At 44.2% G+C, this 16,606-nt stretch overlaps 1 protein-coding gene across 1 annotated transcript in view; it reads right to left on the bottom strand.

The window, feature by feature from the left end:
• Nucleotides 1-15,573, bottom strand: part of LOC126639109 (peroxidasin homolog) — a 44,768-nt gene extending 29,195 nt beyond the window's left edge. The window contains exons 1-3 of the mRNA XM_050313625.1: nt 15,511-15,573; nt 14,265-14,473; nt 5,295-5,366 (exon numbers count right to left, since the gene is read on the bottom strand). Of these exons, the coding sequence (XP_050169582.1) occupies nt 5,295-5,366; nt 14,265-14,473; nt 15,511-15,549 (320 nt within the window). The 5' untranslated portion in view covers nt 15,550-15,573. The remainder of the gene's footprint in view (nt 1-5,294; nt 5,367-14,264; nt 14,474-15,510) is intronic.
• Between the last annotated feature and the right edge of the window lie 1,033 nt (nt 15,574-16,606).

The following is a 16,606-nucleotide window of genomic DNA, read 5'->3' as shown; positions in this document are numbered from 1 at the left end:
CTGTCAGCACACTTTCATCTTTGGCCAGAGCAGGACAAAAGCAGCTTGTTCTCTGTTATCTGATCCTTGGCCCCACTTCTGAGGGCATGATGGGCTGACAGGTGAGTGCCAGCACCAATGTCATTGCCATGGATGTGAGCACCTGGATCCTGCCACACAACCATCCCTGAGCAGCCCCACACACCACTGTGGCCTGGACTCCTTCGCTGACCATTATCCTTAGTGCAAGGAGTTCAGACCAGGACTGATGTCCACTGGGATTTCAAATTGCAACATGCTGTCTGACTGCATTTTGGGGCTATTTAAAAGCATTAACCTAGTCTGTTTTGTTGTCTTGGCTCTTTTGGACAGTGCAAGGGAGTGTAATCATTGATGCAGCCAAATAATATGAATTCTGGAAGCTCAGATGGCAAGCAGTCCACAGGCCTCTTATCTCATTGTCTGATACTTAGAAATTTGTTCATTGCCTGATTAAAGAATAAAAAGAGCATGGAAGAAGCCATCTCTGCTTCCTGTGTCAGGATTCCCCATTGTAATGGAAGGATAAGTCCTGGAAAACATTAGAAAGTGAGATAATTGATGAAGCCCATCACAGTCCACATATTCCAAAATGCTGCTTTCAGAGAAATCCATAGACAACACAGCACATCTGGCTCCTGGAAAGACTCTGGATGGCTTCTACACAGCTGTCTGCTCCTTGACTCCTGTGCAATTTATCCAGGCAGACAAATGTGCAAAATCCTGGCATGACCTGGCTATGGTTCCCAGCTGCAATCCACAGCAAAAATGCCCAAGTTCCTGCTAACCTTAGAGGACTGAAAGCTAAGATCTACTGCTAATCAGATCTGCTGGGAATAAATGCTCTGGCAGACAGAGGCTGGAAAGATCATTATCATTATTTTAAGCACACCCTGTAGCAAAACAGGCTAGATTAAAAGTATCAGAAGCACGTTTCCTAGCAAAATGATGTGGCATTTCCCTTCATGCCAGATGGAGAATTGGTCTCCAAATAAGTAGGTGAACTCAATCACACAGGCTTTATTCCCGAAAAAAAAATCTTCTGGGATGTTTCAGATATACAAGCACCATGAGATCTGGTCCAGATTCACCAGAAAGAATATTTTACATTCAGTTTCCTTTAGGTTTTATGTCCTGACTGCCTCTTCCTTCTCCTTCCCCACCCTCTCTCCAGGTTGCCAAGCACAGGCTTAACTTGCATTAAATGAGTCGTTTTCTGTTTTGAAGAATGTATTAAATGATGTGACAGTACAGAATTCAGACTCAAACCATGTACTCTTTCCTCTTTCTGTGTGACAAAACACATGCTACAGTCATTGTGACATAACAGCTATTTTATATTCCTCACACCATTAACAGAAATCTTCGTGTAGTTCATTTAAAGGGGGAGAAAAAGTGAGTTTTATGTTCAACCGTGCATTCTCCCTTGTTGACAGAATGATCTGGAATAGCCATTTCCCATATTTGAGGAAGGAACTTTCATTCTGAGATCCAAGCAGACTCAGACATCCCCTCCTTGCTGTCAGGAACACGTTCTCTCAAGAGCTACAAGAGGGTAAAACACAGAGACTCCACGTTACTGCTGTTGCTCACCCTGAGACCCTTCACAGGCAGCATCTAAAGCAGAGCTGAAGGGCTCACCAGCTGCAGGGCTGTGGAAGTCAAGAATTACTGCTTTGGTCACTGGGTTGGATGTTTCTAAAGATGATGTTGGAGAGACCCAAGTAGCAGCAACCATTTGGCTGTGATGGTCCTGGTTTGAAAATAGAGAGATGGACCAACTGGGGCAACAGGGCAGAGTTCTGACTCCTGTAAGGACCTGCCACACAGGGGTGTCATCATCCATCCCCACCCAAAGATGACCTAAAGGACCAAAAACTGGAAAGCAATGAGAGGCTGTGCCTCAGCGTGAGCTCGTGGTGTGTTTTACTCTCTTTCTTCTACAGCCCAACACCTGCTCTGAGCTAATGTTGGCCTCAGGGATGCAGAGAGAGCTGGCAAAGTCCAGCAGAACAGCTGTCCAGGAGCTGAGGTATTTTGTGGATGGCATACAAGAGGGGTTTTGCCTCTCTCTCCCTTCTACCCTTTTTTTTTTTTTTTAGTTAACCAAAGGGACATGTTAAGAGTTTAAAAATACACGAGGAGATCCTCACCAACACCTTCACAGGAACTGAGCAGAGGCAATAGGAAGAGATGAGGAAATCTTACAATTCCCTAAGACATTTAGCCCAAGAGGACTTCTCCACACAACATCACAGACTGCCAACAAGGAAGCTCCCAGTGGTGCAGGATTTAGGATGACCTGTGGTGCTGTACCAGCAGTCCCCAGCCAGAAACACAGTGACTGTATCTCTTCTACAAACAAGGTTCCTGTTTTTAACATTAAAGTACTGCTCTGTGATTTATCACATCTCCCACACCAGGGAAAAGCAGAGGGGAGCCAGAGGAGGGTTTGAATTGTTGAACAACCCCACTGGACATCCACACAAGTTCCTCTTCTGTCAGGCTCCCAGCCCACCTCCCTGCATCCAACGCAGGCTACAAAGGTTTCCTTATCAGGGTGGTTTACAAACTGTCACACTTGGATATAGTACAGCCATCCTGCCCAAAAGGAGATGCAAAACAGAAGCTTCACCAGAATCTGCTGCCCTTCCTCTGCCTTTGTAGGAAAAGGCTCTTCAAAACACATTTATTTGCTTATGGAACATTTAAGTTCCATGACAGAAAGCTGCAAGCTCAGAGCTCTGCATGTGGAACCTGAACTACTCTATCCTCCAAAGCTCCCACTTTGAATTTTCTGGACCAGCTTTCCCAGGAAGCCTCTCAGGGATTTTAAATGATTTATTCCCTTTTTCACTTGAAGACCTGTCTAAGTCCTCAGGCAAAAGTTTAGCATCTAAGAAACATCAGCAGATTCTTCTGGTCTCATCAGTTTTGATGTGGGAATTGGCCAAACCAAAGTTCCTGGAGAGAAATTTGCTGCAGGAGTGCGAGGTCTGACGTTCTCTCATTCAGTTATCAAGCCCCTCATCCTGGGAGTTAAATACTACAAGTGTGAGAATAACTGATTTTTACAGTGTGCTGGCCAGACCAGGAAGTACATACTTCATAAGCATATAAAGTACTATCTAAATGGAAAGGTTTCCTTTGCACATCCAGTTGATTTTCAGAATTCAAATATAAAAATGCGGTATTTTGTCAGAGCAGTGTTTCACCTAGGCCAGTGGCCACAGGACAGTATTTAGGAAAAGCAGGAGAGTCTGCCCACCACCTGTGAAAACACATTGTTCTTACTGCCCTGGCATCTGAAATCACGAGCTCAGGGATGTTAGGGGGTACATAACTGCCTTTAGTATCTGCTCATGGACTTGCTGTCCTTGAGGTCCCTGTCCTGGAGAGTGTGGGCATAGAAAGGAAAGAGAACTGGACAAATTCATGGAGCATAGACAGGTATTACAGAGAGACAGGTCTTTCCTCCTCCATCAGGCTGTGCATCTATATCTGGCTTTATGCAGAGTGTCAGGAGTCAGAAAGACAGAAGCAGAAGTCTTGCACGTGTCAGAGACCTGCCCAGCCCAAGGCAGGGCAGGAACTGGGATCTCTTACAAAGCTCTGCAGGTTGGGTGGAGCATCTCTCCAAGTGAAGCCCTGCCAGCATCCTTATTTTCCCCAGGGTTCAGCTGAAACTCGCCTGGTGGTCCTGCAAGCTGCCTGCCAAACATCTGCCTGGATCACACAGGGATGACATCATCTGGAACCGCTTGTTTCCTCGACTCAGGAGAGCTTCAGGGGTGGAAGAGCAGGGCTGGAGATCAAGAGACCTCAGGAGAGCTTTGTGATAAGGTAAAACCCTATGGACTCAGACTCTACTTTCTCTCTGCATGTTTTAGTCTCATTCATCACCCTGTCTGACCCCAACTCAAATGACAGAAATCCATCCAAAGCATCCTTTCCCTCTATTATTTTTGGCAATTAAGTACCACACAGTGCTGTTTGAGAGACCAGCATGGGCTGTTCTGATGCTCTGGATGAACAGCATCATTGATAATAAAGTTTTTGATCACCTGTCCTGTGAGTAGGGGCCTGGGCCACAATTAGGGTACTTTGAAGGATCCTGCACTCAAGGCTTGGCCAATTAGTCACACACAGAGTGGAACAATCTTTAGCAAATTTTGATTTTTGAAAGATAACTATTGAACTGGTCTCTATGATAAAGTCCTGTTGTATTCCCACTCTTCCTGAACTACTTACAGCTATTTACTTAACAACTGAATGCCTTTTTCCCCAGGTCTTCCTTCCTTCAGCTCTGCCACCTTCACAGGGTCAGGGATTTCAGGTCACTCAAGGTATGAGAGAAAAAAACAACCTGGACTTTCTCTTATACTGTTTGGGACCACAAATGTACAAATGTCTGCTGTGCAGTGCAGGTTCCCAAACAAGCTGGTTTGCCTCACTGAGGAATTCCAGCTTGGACCTGGAAATCCTATGGCTGTTAGCGCCGTGTCACAGCTCGAATAATCGGATCTGAGCCTCAACAGCCCAATTACATCCAGCACAGTGCTGTGCTGACACAGCTTCTGGTTCTGATTTGAGAGCTGGTGTGATTTCAACTTCTTAGCTACAGGGTGCAGATGTGCTCAGATCTGCCTTCAAACCCTGCAGCAGCAAGAACAAGCAAAGGCTCCCATGATTTCCTTTGAGAAGAGTGAAAAGCTTGTTAGTGGAGTAGTATATCAATGTGAGCAGGGGATGAAAGACTGGAGGAACTGCTTTCTACTCCCGTTCCTGGTTGGAGCAGGATAGGTGTAGGTATATCTATTCCAGGGCAAGACAGAGGGACAAGGTGGCATTTGAAGGATGCTCTCTCACTTCAGTCAAACTCACATAGAGTAACTCATGTGGTTTATGCATTCAAGGAGGCCATAGGAAAGAGGAAGCTTTTAATAAGTCCCTCCACTATCTTGAACCCAGGCCAGAGCTTCTTCTATGGGCTACTCTAAGGCCATACCTGCCCAAGCATCCTCAGTCAGTCCTAGAATGCATCAGATTTTTAATTAAAAGAAAAAACCAGAGAGGTTAATTGTGAAAAATGAAAGTTATTAAACAGCATGTTTAATTAAAAATGTGGTCCAGTGTAGGACAGAGAGAATTTTAAAGCTTTAGTTGGTTATGCACAATTTGACTGAAATAACTAAAGGCCCAAGGGCACCTTTAAGTTGCTATAGGGGACAGTACCAACACAAGTAATAAATTGACATCCTCAGAGTGGAACTTACAGTGTGTTGAGGTTCTTCAGTTTTCTGAAGGCTCCAGGTTGTATCTCCTTGATGTGGTTGAAGCGTAAATCTCTAAAAGCAGAAGACATAAACAAGCCATCAGCTATAAGCATCATTCCCATGAGGAAGGGAGGAGGGCTGCTGGGAGGGTCTATTATACCAGGCCTACATCAACAGGAAAAATGCAGACAAAGGCCAGGGAACAGAGTGGAGAAGGAGTGGCAACAAGGGTTGGGGTCTGCTCTTGTCTGCAGCGAGCTGGGACAAGCCTATATTGAGAAAATTCTGTAGTCTAATTTCATAGAAAACTGACCACTGAAAGAACTCAAGTGATCATTTCCATGAGCAGCAGAAAAAGTCTGCAGCAAAACACCCCAAGTCCACACGCAATTACACTTGCATCTCATACTAATTTGTAGAGGAACACTCATCAACACGTGGACCCATATTTTAGCTCCATAGCAAAACTATCTTTGCCCTAAAATGGTTAAATCTGCTCAAATAACCTCATATAATAAGCATTTCCCATTTTGCTCCACAATGCTCCAAGACTCACAACAGCTTATCGCTGCCTGCATTTCAGATTTGTGCCAACTTCAATTAGAATTACTGGACTCCAGGGGATTCTGGCAATTTCCAAGGGCTGCCCACGGAACTACATCAACTTGGAACCCTAAAACACGGGGTTTGGATTGCTAATGAGATAATAAAATAAGAGCTAAGTGGTTTAACCTGGTTAACCAAGTAGAAACACTTCTATAGGGACTGTGCGTTGATTTGGCACCTCGCACGGTCCAACGTATTATAACAAACCACAGAAGGCTGACAAATGGGGTTTGCTGCAAGTTTCTGTCCAAAGCAAAACAATGAAGTTGATTTTTTTAATCCTTCACTGCTTGATCTATCCCATTTAGAGAACACACAGCTATTTTTCAGTTTAAGGCAGCCTTTTAAGGGCATTTGCTTTAAGAGGAAAAATACGCAAGTTGCCCGTCATTCTGGTGGTAACTTGCACTTGGAGGCAGAGTTTAAAATAATAATTCTACAAATAGCTACAAGTTCAACACTTATTTTTAGACAGGCATCAACAAGAATCGTGGCCTTTTATAAAATTCAGATTAGAAAGAGGTGCAGTCATTGCAGGTGACCCCAAAGGGACAGGGAGTATCTGGGGTGTTTGAAACAGCTTTGAGCAAGTACTTGGGAAGAGGTTACACAATAAGTAAAGCTGATTTGTTTTAAGATCATAGAATCAAAAACTGGTTTGGGTTGGAAGGAACCTTAAAGATCATCCAGCTTCAACCCTCTGCCATGAGCAGGAACACCTTCCACTAGACCAGGTTGCTCCAAGCCCTGTCCAACCTGGCCTTGGACACTTCCAGGGATGGGGCAGCCACAGCTTCTCAGGCCAACCTGTGCCAGGCCCTCACTAGCCTCACAGGGAAGAATTTCTTCCTAAAACCTAATTTAAACCTGACTTCTTTCAATTTAAAACCATTGTCCCATGATGTAATGTTTCCTTATCTTAATAGTTTGCAAAACTAATTATTTTATGTTAAAAATGCATTGTAATTTTCTTACTTTTTAGGGAGAAAAAGCATGGCAATTTTAGTTGCATTACATTGAAATATTAAATCTCTGCCTTGTTACCCCTTTGTTATCACTGAATGTGACAAAACACAGGCAAGTAAACATTATCTTTTCTGTTGTGTTTTTCCTTCAACTTTTCCACTTTGACCAAAGGAATCAGAAGACTGATATAGTAAGAAATCTTTCCCCTCTCTTAGTGGTAAGTATTGCACACAGGAGAGTTAGAGGGCAAAAAGAAACACAGCTTCACAGGATTTCAAGAAACCTTTCTAATTGTAATTCACCAGCTCTGTTTGTCCACTGCAAACTGCAGTCCCAAAGGAACTGCAGTTTTTAACTTCACCTTTGACATTTTCAGGTGTGTTTGGCTTTATTTGCCTTGCTTCCAATGGGCGTTTCTTGCCCTTCTTCTGGGAAGGAGCTACACATCCTTCTTCCCTGATGATGTGAATTTGAAGGTATCTTTACAGAGCTTTCAAGGGAATGACTGACACCATAAAGGCAAATACAATTAAACACTGGCAGCAGTGACAGCACAATGTGCTGCCTGTTCTCCATGGCCTCACTGAAAGGAAATGAGGAAAGACTAGACCGTGAAAAAAAGGTGAAGAAATACAAAGTTGATTTATACACTGCAAGGAACAGACACCAACTCTGCCTGCCCTGGGGGGCTGTAAAGGGCCGTGTAATTAGTCCAGGCAGCTGGCCACAGGTAATAGGGAACATTACAAATACATGGAAGGGATACACAGAGGTCAGGGCTGGAGCTGTTGATGCTCATGGAAGGCAGCAGGGAGCAGGCAGTGATGTGTAAAATGCCACTCTGGGTCACAGGCTGCAGAGGGGGAAAAAAACCCTCTGACTATTTTAATGACCAAAGACAACTGCAATCCTTCCCAGCCCTCCTTCAGGCTGAGGCACTTCAGCTCCCACAGCTGAACCAAAAAGCAAAAAGGTAAGAGAGAACACCTCTGAACACCTCTGAACACCTCTGAAAACACAGGAAAAAATAAACCACTAATGTGGATGTCCTTGAGCAGCAAAGAAAGTCCTTGGAGATGCAGGGGAACCTAAATCTTCCTCTTCACCATGTAAAAGCCCCAACACTTTGGCTCATCCATAGTGTTTTCTCTCCAGACCTTGCCTTAGCCTAAAGCATCGCTGGCAATGAATGTCATGGAGGGCTGCACTGGGAATTTCCTGGCTTGCCTGTATTTGATTGAGAACATTCCCTACAGAGTTTGCCTCCTCTTACACAGAAACACTTGTTTCTCTCTATTCCCAGGGCTCTTACTCTGGAAATTTACATTTCTTTTCACAAACAAGTGTGCTTTTCACAGGGACCCACCACACAGCTTCTCCCATGCCCAGCTGCTTCCAGCTGCCCTGTGCTCCAGCAGCTGGGCACCCTCACTCCTGCCTGCTTCTTTCTACCTGGGAATTTGCACAAATGGGGAGAAAAAAATAGTCCCTTGTGATTTAACTCTCCCCCATGTTTTCAAGGCCAGCAGTCTGGGATTACAAGATGCTTTCCCACAAGGAACAAAGGGAATATCTGCTGCTAAAAGATCCCAGATTCTCTTCTACTATCACAAACACACACAGTGTGTTCACTGGAGGCCTGGGACAGCAGCTGTCCTGTGTCACCCAATACTGATCCCTCTGGACAACACCAGCTTGACTGGCTCAGCAGAAAATCTCACCAAACCCTTGTGCCAAAGCATCACAGCTCTGACAGGAAAGTGAGCTGGGATATGTGGATAATCTGGGATCTGATATAGAAATAACTCACCTTTTCTGAAATTGGGAACTCAACCCCATTACAGAGGCTACAAAGAAGGCCAGAATTTGCAAATGGGTTGGGAAATAGGTCTTGACAGAAAGACACTCCAATCTGTCTGAGGATCTCAGCTGCTATCAGAACAATCATCCCTGCAAGCATTGTGTTAAATAATTATCAGTGATTAGCATATAAAACAATCAATGGCTTTTACAAGAAACTTCCACTTGTGCTTAATCTATTTAGGCTTTCACAGACTCATGTATTACTATGTTAACTAAGCAGATAATTAGCTCCAAGAGGCATTTCACTGCAGTTCCATGGAAATTACTGGGTTGGTTTCATGCAGGCATCCTTTGTGCACAGCAGTGATGCTGACAGTTCTGGACCATTTCACCCAGAACTGGTTGGTAAGTGGCAGCCACACAGTCATTACCAACAATGACACAGAAAGTAAAGGTGGTTTTACAGAGATAAGGTCTTGTTGAGGTTCCTTCCAATGTTTCCCAAGGAAGGCAAGGTGTGAAAGACATCCTAAAAATATCCTATCAGTCAAGTTTCCATACATAAGAAGAACCAGAACATTTACCAGAAAAATGCTTGTTTCTCTTGATTATCTGCAAAACATCAGAGTCAGCTCTGCAGGTTCCCCCATCCTGCCAAAATACTCCAGTCCTGGCAAGAAGGGAAAACTGCCTTGCTGAGATGGAAATGAAGTCTTCCAGACTCACTGTCATCAGCTCCCCAACTCAGGAATGTCCCTCTCCCACACGAGTCCCCAAATGGCTTTAATAAATGACAGCCTTCATCTCCGAATCCCTACATGGGCAGCTGAGCTTTGCCATCTCTGCAAGGCAGATGAGGAGACCACAGAGGGGCTCAGGGCTGGGGGCTTTTCCAAGTCCTGGCTATTTTGGGGTGTTATCAGCTTGAGACATTAAGATTTGACTGTTCAAAGAGTGAAGGGGAAGGAAAATATGTTCAGCATGGAAATACAAGTAAAGGAGACGATGGGATCATGGTTGAAACAGCAGAGAGCGAGCAGATGCAGGGCTGTGGTTCACTGTTACACTGCCACACCACTTACATTTTGAAGGTCTAGGGGATGGCAACACTAGATTTTAATTAAGAAATTACCACAGGCATTCCTGAATGCAGCCTTTTAAGATTTCAGCTCCCATAAACAGGAGTCAGATTTTCAAAAGGGCTCCCTCTGCGTCACAATCCAGCAGCCAGTCCGCCAAGCTGGTTTGATCCCATGTTTTCTGTGCATGTAAGCTGGTGGAAATGCTATGCTTCAGAGCCAGTGCCAGGGCAGGAGGCATCTGCTGGTGCCTCATTCCTTGTGCAATCATTTCAATTGCCACGTGGCATCCCTTAAGCTCTTACCAGCAAGGACAGCAGCAAGGAACACCTCTAATGCATAGTTTTGGTCCTGGACACGTATTCAAGTAGGAGGATTACATAAAAAATTATTGAGGTCATCAATCTTAGATGATTTGAGCTATTATTTATTAGCAGTGGGTACAGAGTTTAGGGTCTGAGCCTACTCAATCCAGCTGAGTCTATTCTTGGGCATTCATGGCACCCAGGAGCAGGACTCTCCCAACCTAATGCCTATTTCCTTTGGACCACCTAGTCAAGATATTTCCCACATTAGATGAAGACAAATTTCCCTCCTTCTGAAGTGTGTTCTGATCCTGATCCAGAGGGAGTAAAAGCATCTCCTTAATACATAGGATAAGTGTCAGTCTTTTGCTTTTTCAAGAGCGTTACCATTTAAGTTTTTGTCCAGAATACACACACAATTCTTCCTTAAAAAGCAGATGATAAAATCCTGGTATACCTATGGACAGAAGGATGTGGTGAGGGCAATGAAAATACAAATACTCAAGTGGGAACCCGATGCTGAAGCACTTAGAAGTTCAGTGAAGGCAGGATTTCAAACACTTAAGGTAGCTACAATCACAGGAGTTAGGATATTTTCATCAAAAGATGCTTGAATGTTTCTAGAAGGAAAATATGTTTTAAATACCTTCCCCCCATTTTCCTTCCAGTGAAGGTACTTCTATAACTAGAACATAAAGAAGATTCTAGTCACCTCTAAAAGGTTTCATAAGGATTAAATTCTACAGTGAAAGAAGACAGAAAGAGATCCCACCTGGCACATTCAGAATGTGTGGGTGTGCATTTAATGGCTGCATATAAGACCATCACACACTGAGGAAATGAGTAATCCATTCTTCAACCCGAAACACACACGACAGAGACCACAAAGGGAGCAGGATTTCCAAGAACTCATTTGCTCAGTAAACCTTTCCCCAACAAATGTATAAAATTCCCTCTCAGAACAAGGCTCATTAATAGCCTAAGAGAGATACAGCCTGTCCTACCCCAGCCTTCCTCCTGCAGGAGGAGGAGAGGAACTGAGCAGCCACCAGACAATAAGCACAATGATGAAGGGAAACAAAACTTGCAAGCTGGCCGTGCTTACACTGCCCAATTAGCAACCAGGTCTGTGAACAACTGGGTCACCTCCAGTTCATGCCAGCAGTGTGCTCAGATCCCAGATCCTGCCCTGTCTTTGCCTGTGCCCTCAGCTATGTGTCTCTAGCAGGACTCATTCATTATGTGCTCCGCATAATGCAGAAAGGAGAATAACCCGTGGATAATTGGATTGCAATCCATTAGCTGCCAGCCAGAGGGGAACTTCTTTCCATGGAATTTCTTCCACTCATGCCCACACGTTGCAAAGCTTATTGTTTTAAATGTCACACTGTAGAACAAATGACAGAAGGTTAAGGATCTCTTGGAATTTTCGGAGTGTATGTTCCACAGCTGTTCCCCTCCTTGGGCTGCTGGCTAAAAGAACTGCCTGAATCCCAGCAATAACCAGTGGATCACATCTGGATAATCATGTTCCAATTGAACAGACAACAGCCAAAATACGTTTGCAGTTCTACACCATGAATTTTTACAGCTTTTCTGTACACGTGTAGCCATTCCTGCCATCCTGTCCTCTGCTCGGGATAAAACCAGCAGACTTCATTCCCAACAACAAATGGTCTGCTGCTAAAACCAGACATTGGGCCAGATCCTCAGCTGTACCCAGCTGGGATTGGGAAGGGAGGAGGGAAATGGCGACCAAAGAGGAGCCAGTAACAGCTCATCAATCCTGGAACTGGTTCCATGCCAATCCCAGCATCGCTCGGAGAAGGCCACGGGCGGCTCTGAGTTCCGCCAGCTGGCTCCAGCCCCGAGGGGGCCATCTGCCAACGGGGCTGGTGAAGCACAGTGTGTGCCAGCTAGGAGACTTCTCCACTCTTCCAGGATTGTTAGAGAGAGGATGGCACGGAGTCACGGAGGTCAGAAAGTCCCAAACTCCCAACTTCAAAGCCAACTCCATCCGGAAACTGCAGCTGTTCTGCAAGGGAACCGAGCTGGAGCCTGGGATTGGTGTTTGGAGCTGCAGTCACAGACTCAGTCCTACTCATACTGAAGGGTAAGTGTGGAAAATATCCCACATTTTCTACTCAGAAAAACTCCATGATCAAGACTACTCTTGCTATAGTTCTGAACGTTCAGTCTGACACAACAGTCCTCCCAGGAGATAGATTAACATACCAAAAAGCTGGAGTAGTCAGGGCTTGGTTAAAAGCATTCTTTGATCTTGCACAATTCAAAAAAGTTTAATTATTCAAACGTTATTTATAATAATACAATGGGATGCTGGCTGGGAAATGCATTTGCATACATTAGATCTTCAAGATAGCCAGAAAGTCAGGATTTTTACTTGCCACACACCACACAAAGGCACATGATCTGCCAACAGAGAGCACTCACCAGGCTCATGTGTCTTTACATCTATGGGGATCTCTGCTTACCAGTATGGGCTTTGCTTAAAATTATGCAGACAGAAGTAAAAGAGAATAAACCAGATAAATTGCCTTAAAAAATACTGGTCCACAAAGACAGTCACCTCATTTTGGAATATTACTACTTTTACGTCTCACGCCTACACCATCTTGTTAATGTTTTAAAACCCAGTTTCCCATTCAAAGTTCTTGCACTTCTCTTAAACTAAATAAATCTCCTTTCCAAATGGTTAAGGAGGGAAAACGTGGACCATTTACAAGCAGTGCACACACAAAGCAGTTAGAGCAGAAGAGAGGGAATTAGGGTGACTGCACTGGAAAACCTGGTCACCTTTCCAGATTGAGTTTTACAGGCGACTCAGTGCAACCTCCATCACAGCAGGATACTACCTGGAAATTTGCTAAAACTGCAAGGACAAACACAGGCCAGGGTCAGGCTTTGCCCCCTGCAGCACAGAGAACGAAGTGTGCTGCTGCCAGAGGGAGCAAATGTGACAGCAAATGTGGCCACATTTCAAACACCGAACAGAAATTAAGCTTTAATGAGCTCAGAAATATCTCAGTTCAGCCAATGAAACAAATTTTTCCCTCAACAAAAAAATCTATGTTTAACCAAGGAGGAACAAGTTACTGCGCTAAAATCAAACAATGTCAGGGTATTTGAAATATTTTAATACTTCAAGATGCAGGGGAATAAGGGGGAGAAAAGATTTGGTGACAGCTGGAAGAGTCAGACACTGCAAGTTGCTGTAAGTGCAGATAACCACTACCCAGTCTGCACAGTACTGAGCAGTGTCACTGTAAATAACCACTCCATCAACAGCCATCAACAGAGAGAAAGCTTTGGCAGCTGTAGCAAGTGTAGACCTCATCCTGTGGGTCACTAATGCTAGTGGTCTCCTTCCATGAAAGCAGGTCTGGATGGCAGCAGTTCAAAGCCAGCATCCTGCCCACATCATGTTCCTCAGGTTGCAAGCAGAGAAGATGCATTAGCGGTATTAGTGAGATCTCAAGCCCACCTTTAAGTTCAGGATTAGTTTAGAATCACAGGGAAGTGCTCTTCTGCCTCTATCAGTGAGAGCTATTTAGGAGTCACCAAGCATTACACAGCCTTTTCCCCCACCTTTCCTGTTTGAATGGACTCAGCCAGCAGCTCCCTCACTGACAGGTACTTTATTTCTCAAGGAATCTGTGAGTTATCACAACTGTTACTGTCTAAATAAGCCTTAAGTTTGGTTTGTATAGCTGAGATAGAAACTGGAAAATCAGTACATAAAAATTTAGGAATGAAATGGTGTTGTATGTACCAGGAAAGGGTTTGTGTCAGTAGAGACAAAAGCCTGAACTGCTCTATTTCCTCTCTCCCCTACACCCAAAGCTTTCTAAAATGCAAACTGCATACATTTCTATAAGCTCAGTTCAATATTTGTGACTTTTGATTCTCCAAAACTGTCTTCCAGTGCTTGCCCTGGCATTATTCTTACTAAATTTTTCAATTCCCTTGATTGTCCCATTAGCAATTAACTGATGCCAAAAGAAGCAGTTTCTGCTTTGTGTTTCAAAAGCACGAAACAATTTGTGAGGCAGGGAATTCTGTGGGAAAAAAGAAAAAAGGAACATAAAACTATGCCTTTGGCCTTGACTTTTTTGTGTTTTTTTGTGGTTTTTTTTTCCTTCTTTCCAAAGACCAAGCAGGTAGAGAAAAGCAGCAAACTGGTTACTCACAGTATGCTTGTCTGGGGCGGGATCTCGGGGATGGTTTCCAACATCAGATGCATGCATCGCACCGTAGTCCTGAAGCACAGGCAGCGACTGGGGCAGGAGCAGGAGAAACCAGGCAAGAGGAGAAAACACAAAAAGCCTCCAAGAGCTGAAGGTTTCATCAGCATGGTGTTTGCTGGAGTGCATTTGCCTCGATTCTGAGCTGCAGGGAGCTGACAAAAAAAAAAAAAAAAAGTTTCCCAGCCCTGAGGTCCAGGAGGAGGGGACTCATCAGCATGTGTTTGCAATTAAATTAAGGCAGTTTGACAGTCCAACCGCCCACCCCCTCTGCCATTATGTACATCACTGAAGATCAGACCGTCCCCACCCCTCTTTAATTGTGGCGCTGAAATATAAACTCTTGGTTTTGATTTATTTTCGCCTCGTTGCTTCTTTCGAACAGCTAGTTAACTCCTCATCTCCTCCTCGGGCATTTGTCTGACACCAGAATGCACCTTCATGGACAACAACCAAATAACGATCCCGTGCTTCCAGGGCTGAGCTGGGATGCAAAAGATCCAGGGTCAAGGTTTTCATGTCAATTTTTTTTGCCTTAGCACACTCTGAAAACGAAGGAGAGTGTCTTATCTAACAGCCTGTCAAATGTATTGGGCACTAAGACTTTTAGGATAGAGGCTGTCTCTTATTACATGGAGTCACAACATCCAGGAAAAACACATTTCCAACCGTTGATGGGAGCATGGAATGCTACAGATAAGTGATTTTAAAAGGGAGATCAAGAACAGAGATAAATAACCTGCAAATAAAGACAAATCCCCATCCCACAATCTGTAAAGTTTCTTATGCAGAGTGAAAGCTGATTCATTTCAAAGACATTTTGCCAAATACAATTTCTTTCTACAAGGATGCCATTTGGAAAAATGTCAGGATTTTGGAGGAATTAAAGGCAACTGAGGGGTGAAAAGGGAAAGAAACACTGAAATCAACTGAGTTTGAGCTGTAGGAAATTAAGGTCCCTGTTTGTTTCTCCCACTGCATGATAAAATTGGGATGCAAAAGGCAGGATTTGTTCCCATTTGAATTAATCATCTTTGTAAAGAAGCTCAGACTGAAACCATCTTGTCTTTAGGTTTTCAGTTATTACTACACAAGATCCTAAATGTGTGGGTTTAGGATGAGGGAGGCACTAACACACATTAGGATATGAAGGTACTTGAGGAAGTACAAACATGGCATCAATCCACATTACCTGGATGATCAAATGAAGGTTTCCCATGAACCTGCACATCTGCTTTAGACTGTAATCTAAAAAAATAATTAATATGACAGAGAAGTATTAACAAAAGTGACATTTATACCTTCTTGGTTCTCTTCTCCCTTCATATTCTCTGTCACTTGAGCATTTGGGGAGTGCGTTGGGTTTGGGGTTTAACCTAAAATTTCATGTCATAGAAGGTAAAATAACTATTTTTTTCCCAGCTATAAAAGAGCATTATACTGCAGGTTTCCTGCATCCTGTCCTCAGGTAATCTGCTATTTGTTTGCCGGGACATCACTTGGAAATCTAAGCAAGTTCGCTGAACTCATCCGCTCCCCCCGCCGTGCATCTGACTCATGGTTTTGGGCAGAGTGTCCTCTAGCGGCCACCCAACCCAACCCTGCCTTACAAAAACGGGCTGTAGAAGGCCATATTACCAGGTTTAGCCTTTATCCAACAACCGGCAGCTGAGATCAGAGTGCTCCGTGTGAATATGACAGCTTTTAATTCCAATTTGAGATGTCAAGTCCATCGGAATCACATCCTCCACGCGCATCAGACAACGCACGTTGTGTTAAAGTCTTCATGGCTTAAGTTCTGTTGATTGCTTCCCACATCACCTCTTTCCAAAACACACAGGACTCTGTTAGGACAGGGCAGCACAGCTACTTGGGAGCTGCTCAGCAAGGAAGTATTTCTAGGAAAATAAACAAAACTGCTCTCTCCAAACCATGCCCGGGTGTTTTGGGGTCATTATTTTCCCTGGCACATCCGGCCAGCTTTGCAAATAATGGGGCTTTTGCCTCCTGCCTCCGTTACCTCTTGGTGCATAAACTCTGAGCTCTAAACCAACCCCCTCCAACAATAACAACAAAAAAAATCCCTTCTAGGTTTATTTATATTGCAACAGGAGAGCCGGGCCAGGCCTCAGTCAGGTTTCCTTATATATTGTCTGGAATTGTATTTCAGAACCCAGCTGTGCCATGGGGGGCAGCTTCAGGAAGGATTTGCCCACTACTCTGTAGGCATGGGATCTTCAGCCAAGTCAGCAGATTTAACAGCAGCCACAGGGAATAATCTGAGTGCA

Source organism: Myiozetetes cayanensis, unplaced genomic scaffold (genome assembly GCF_022539395.1).
Source record: "Myiozetetes cayanensis isolate MyiCay16 unplaced genomic scaffold, myiCay2020 scf19, whole genome shotgun sequence".
Taxonomy (NCBI): Eukaryota; Metazoa; Chordata; class Aves; order Passeriformes; family Tyrannidae; genus Myiozetetes; species Myiozetetes cayanensis.
This window is presented reverse-complemented; position numbering and strand designations above follow the sequence as displayed.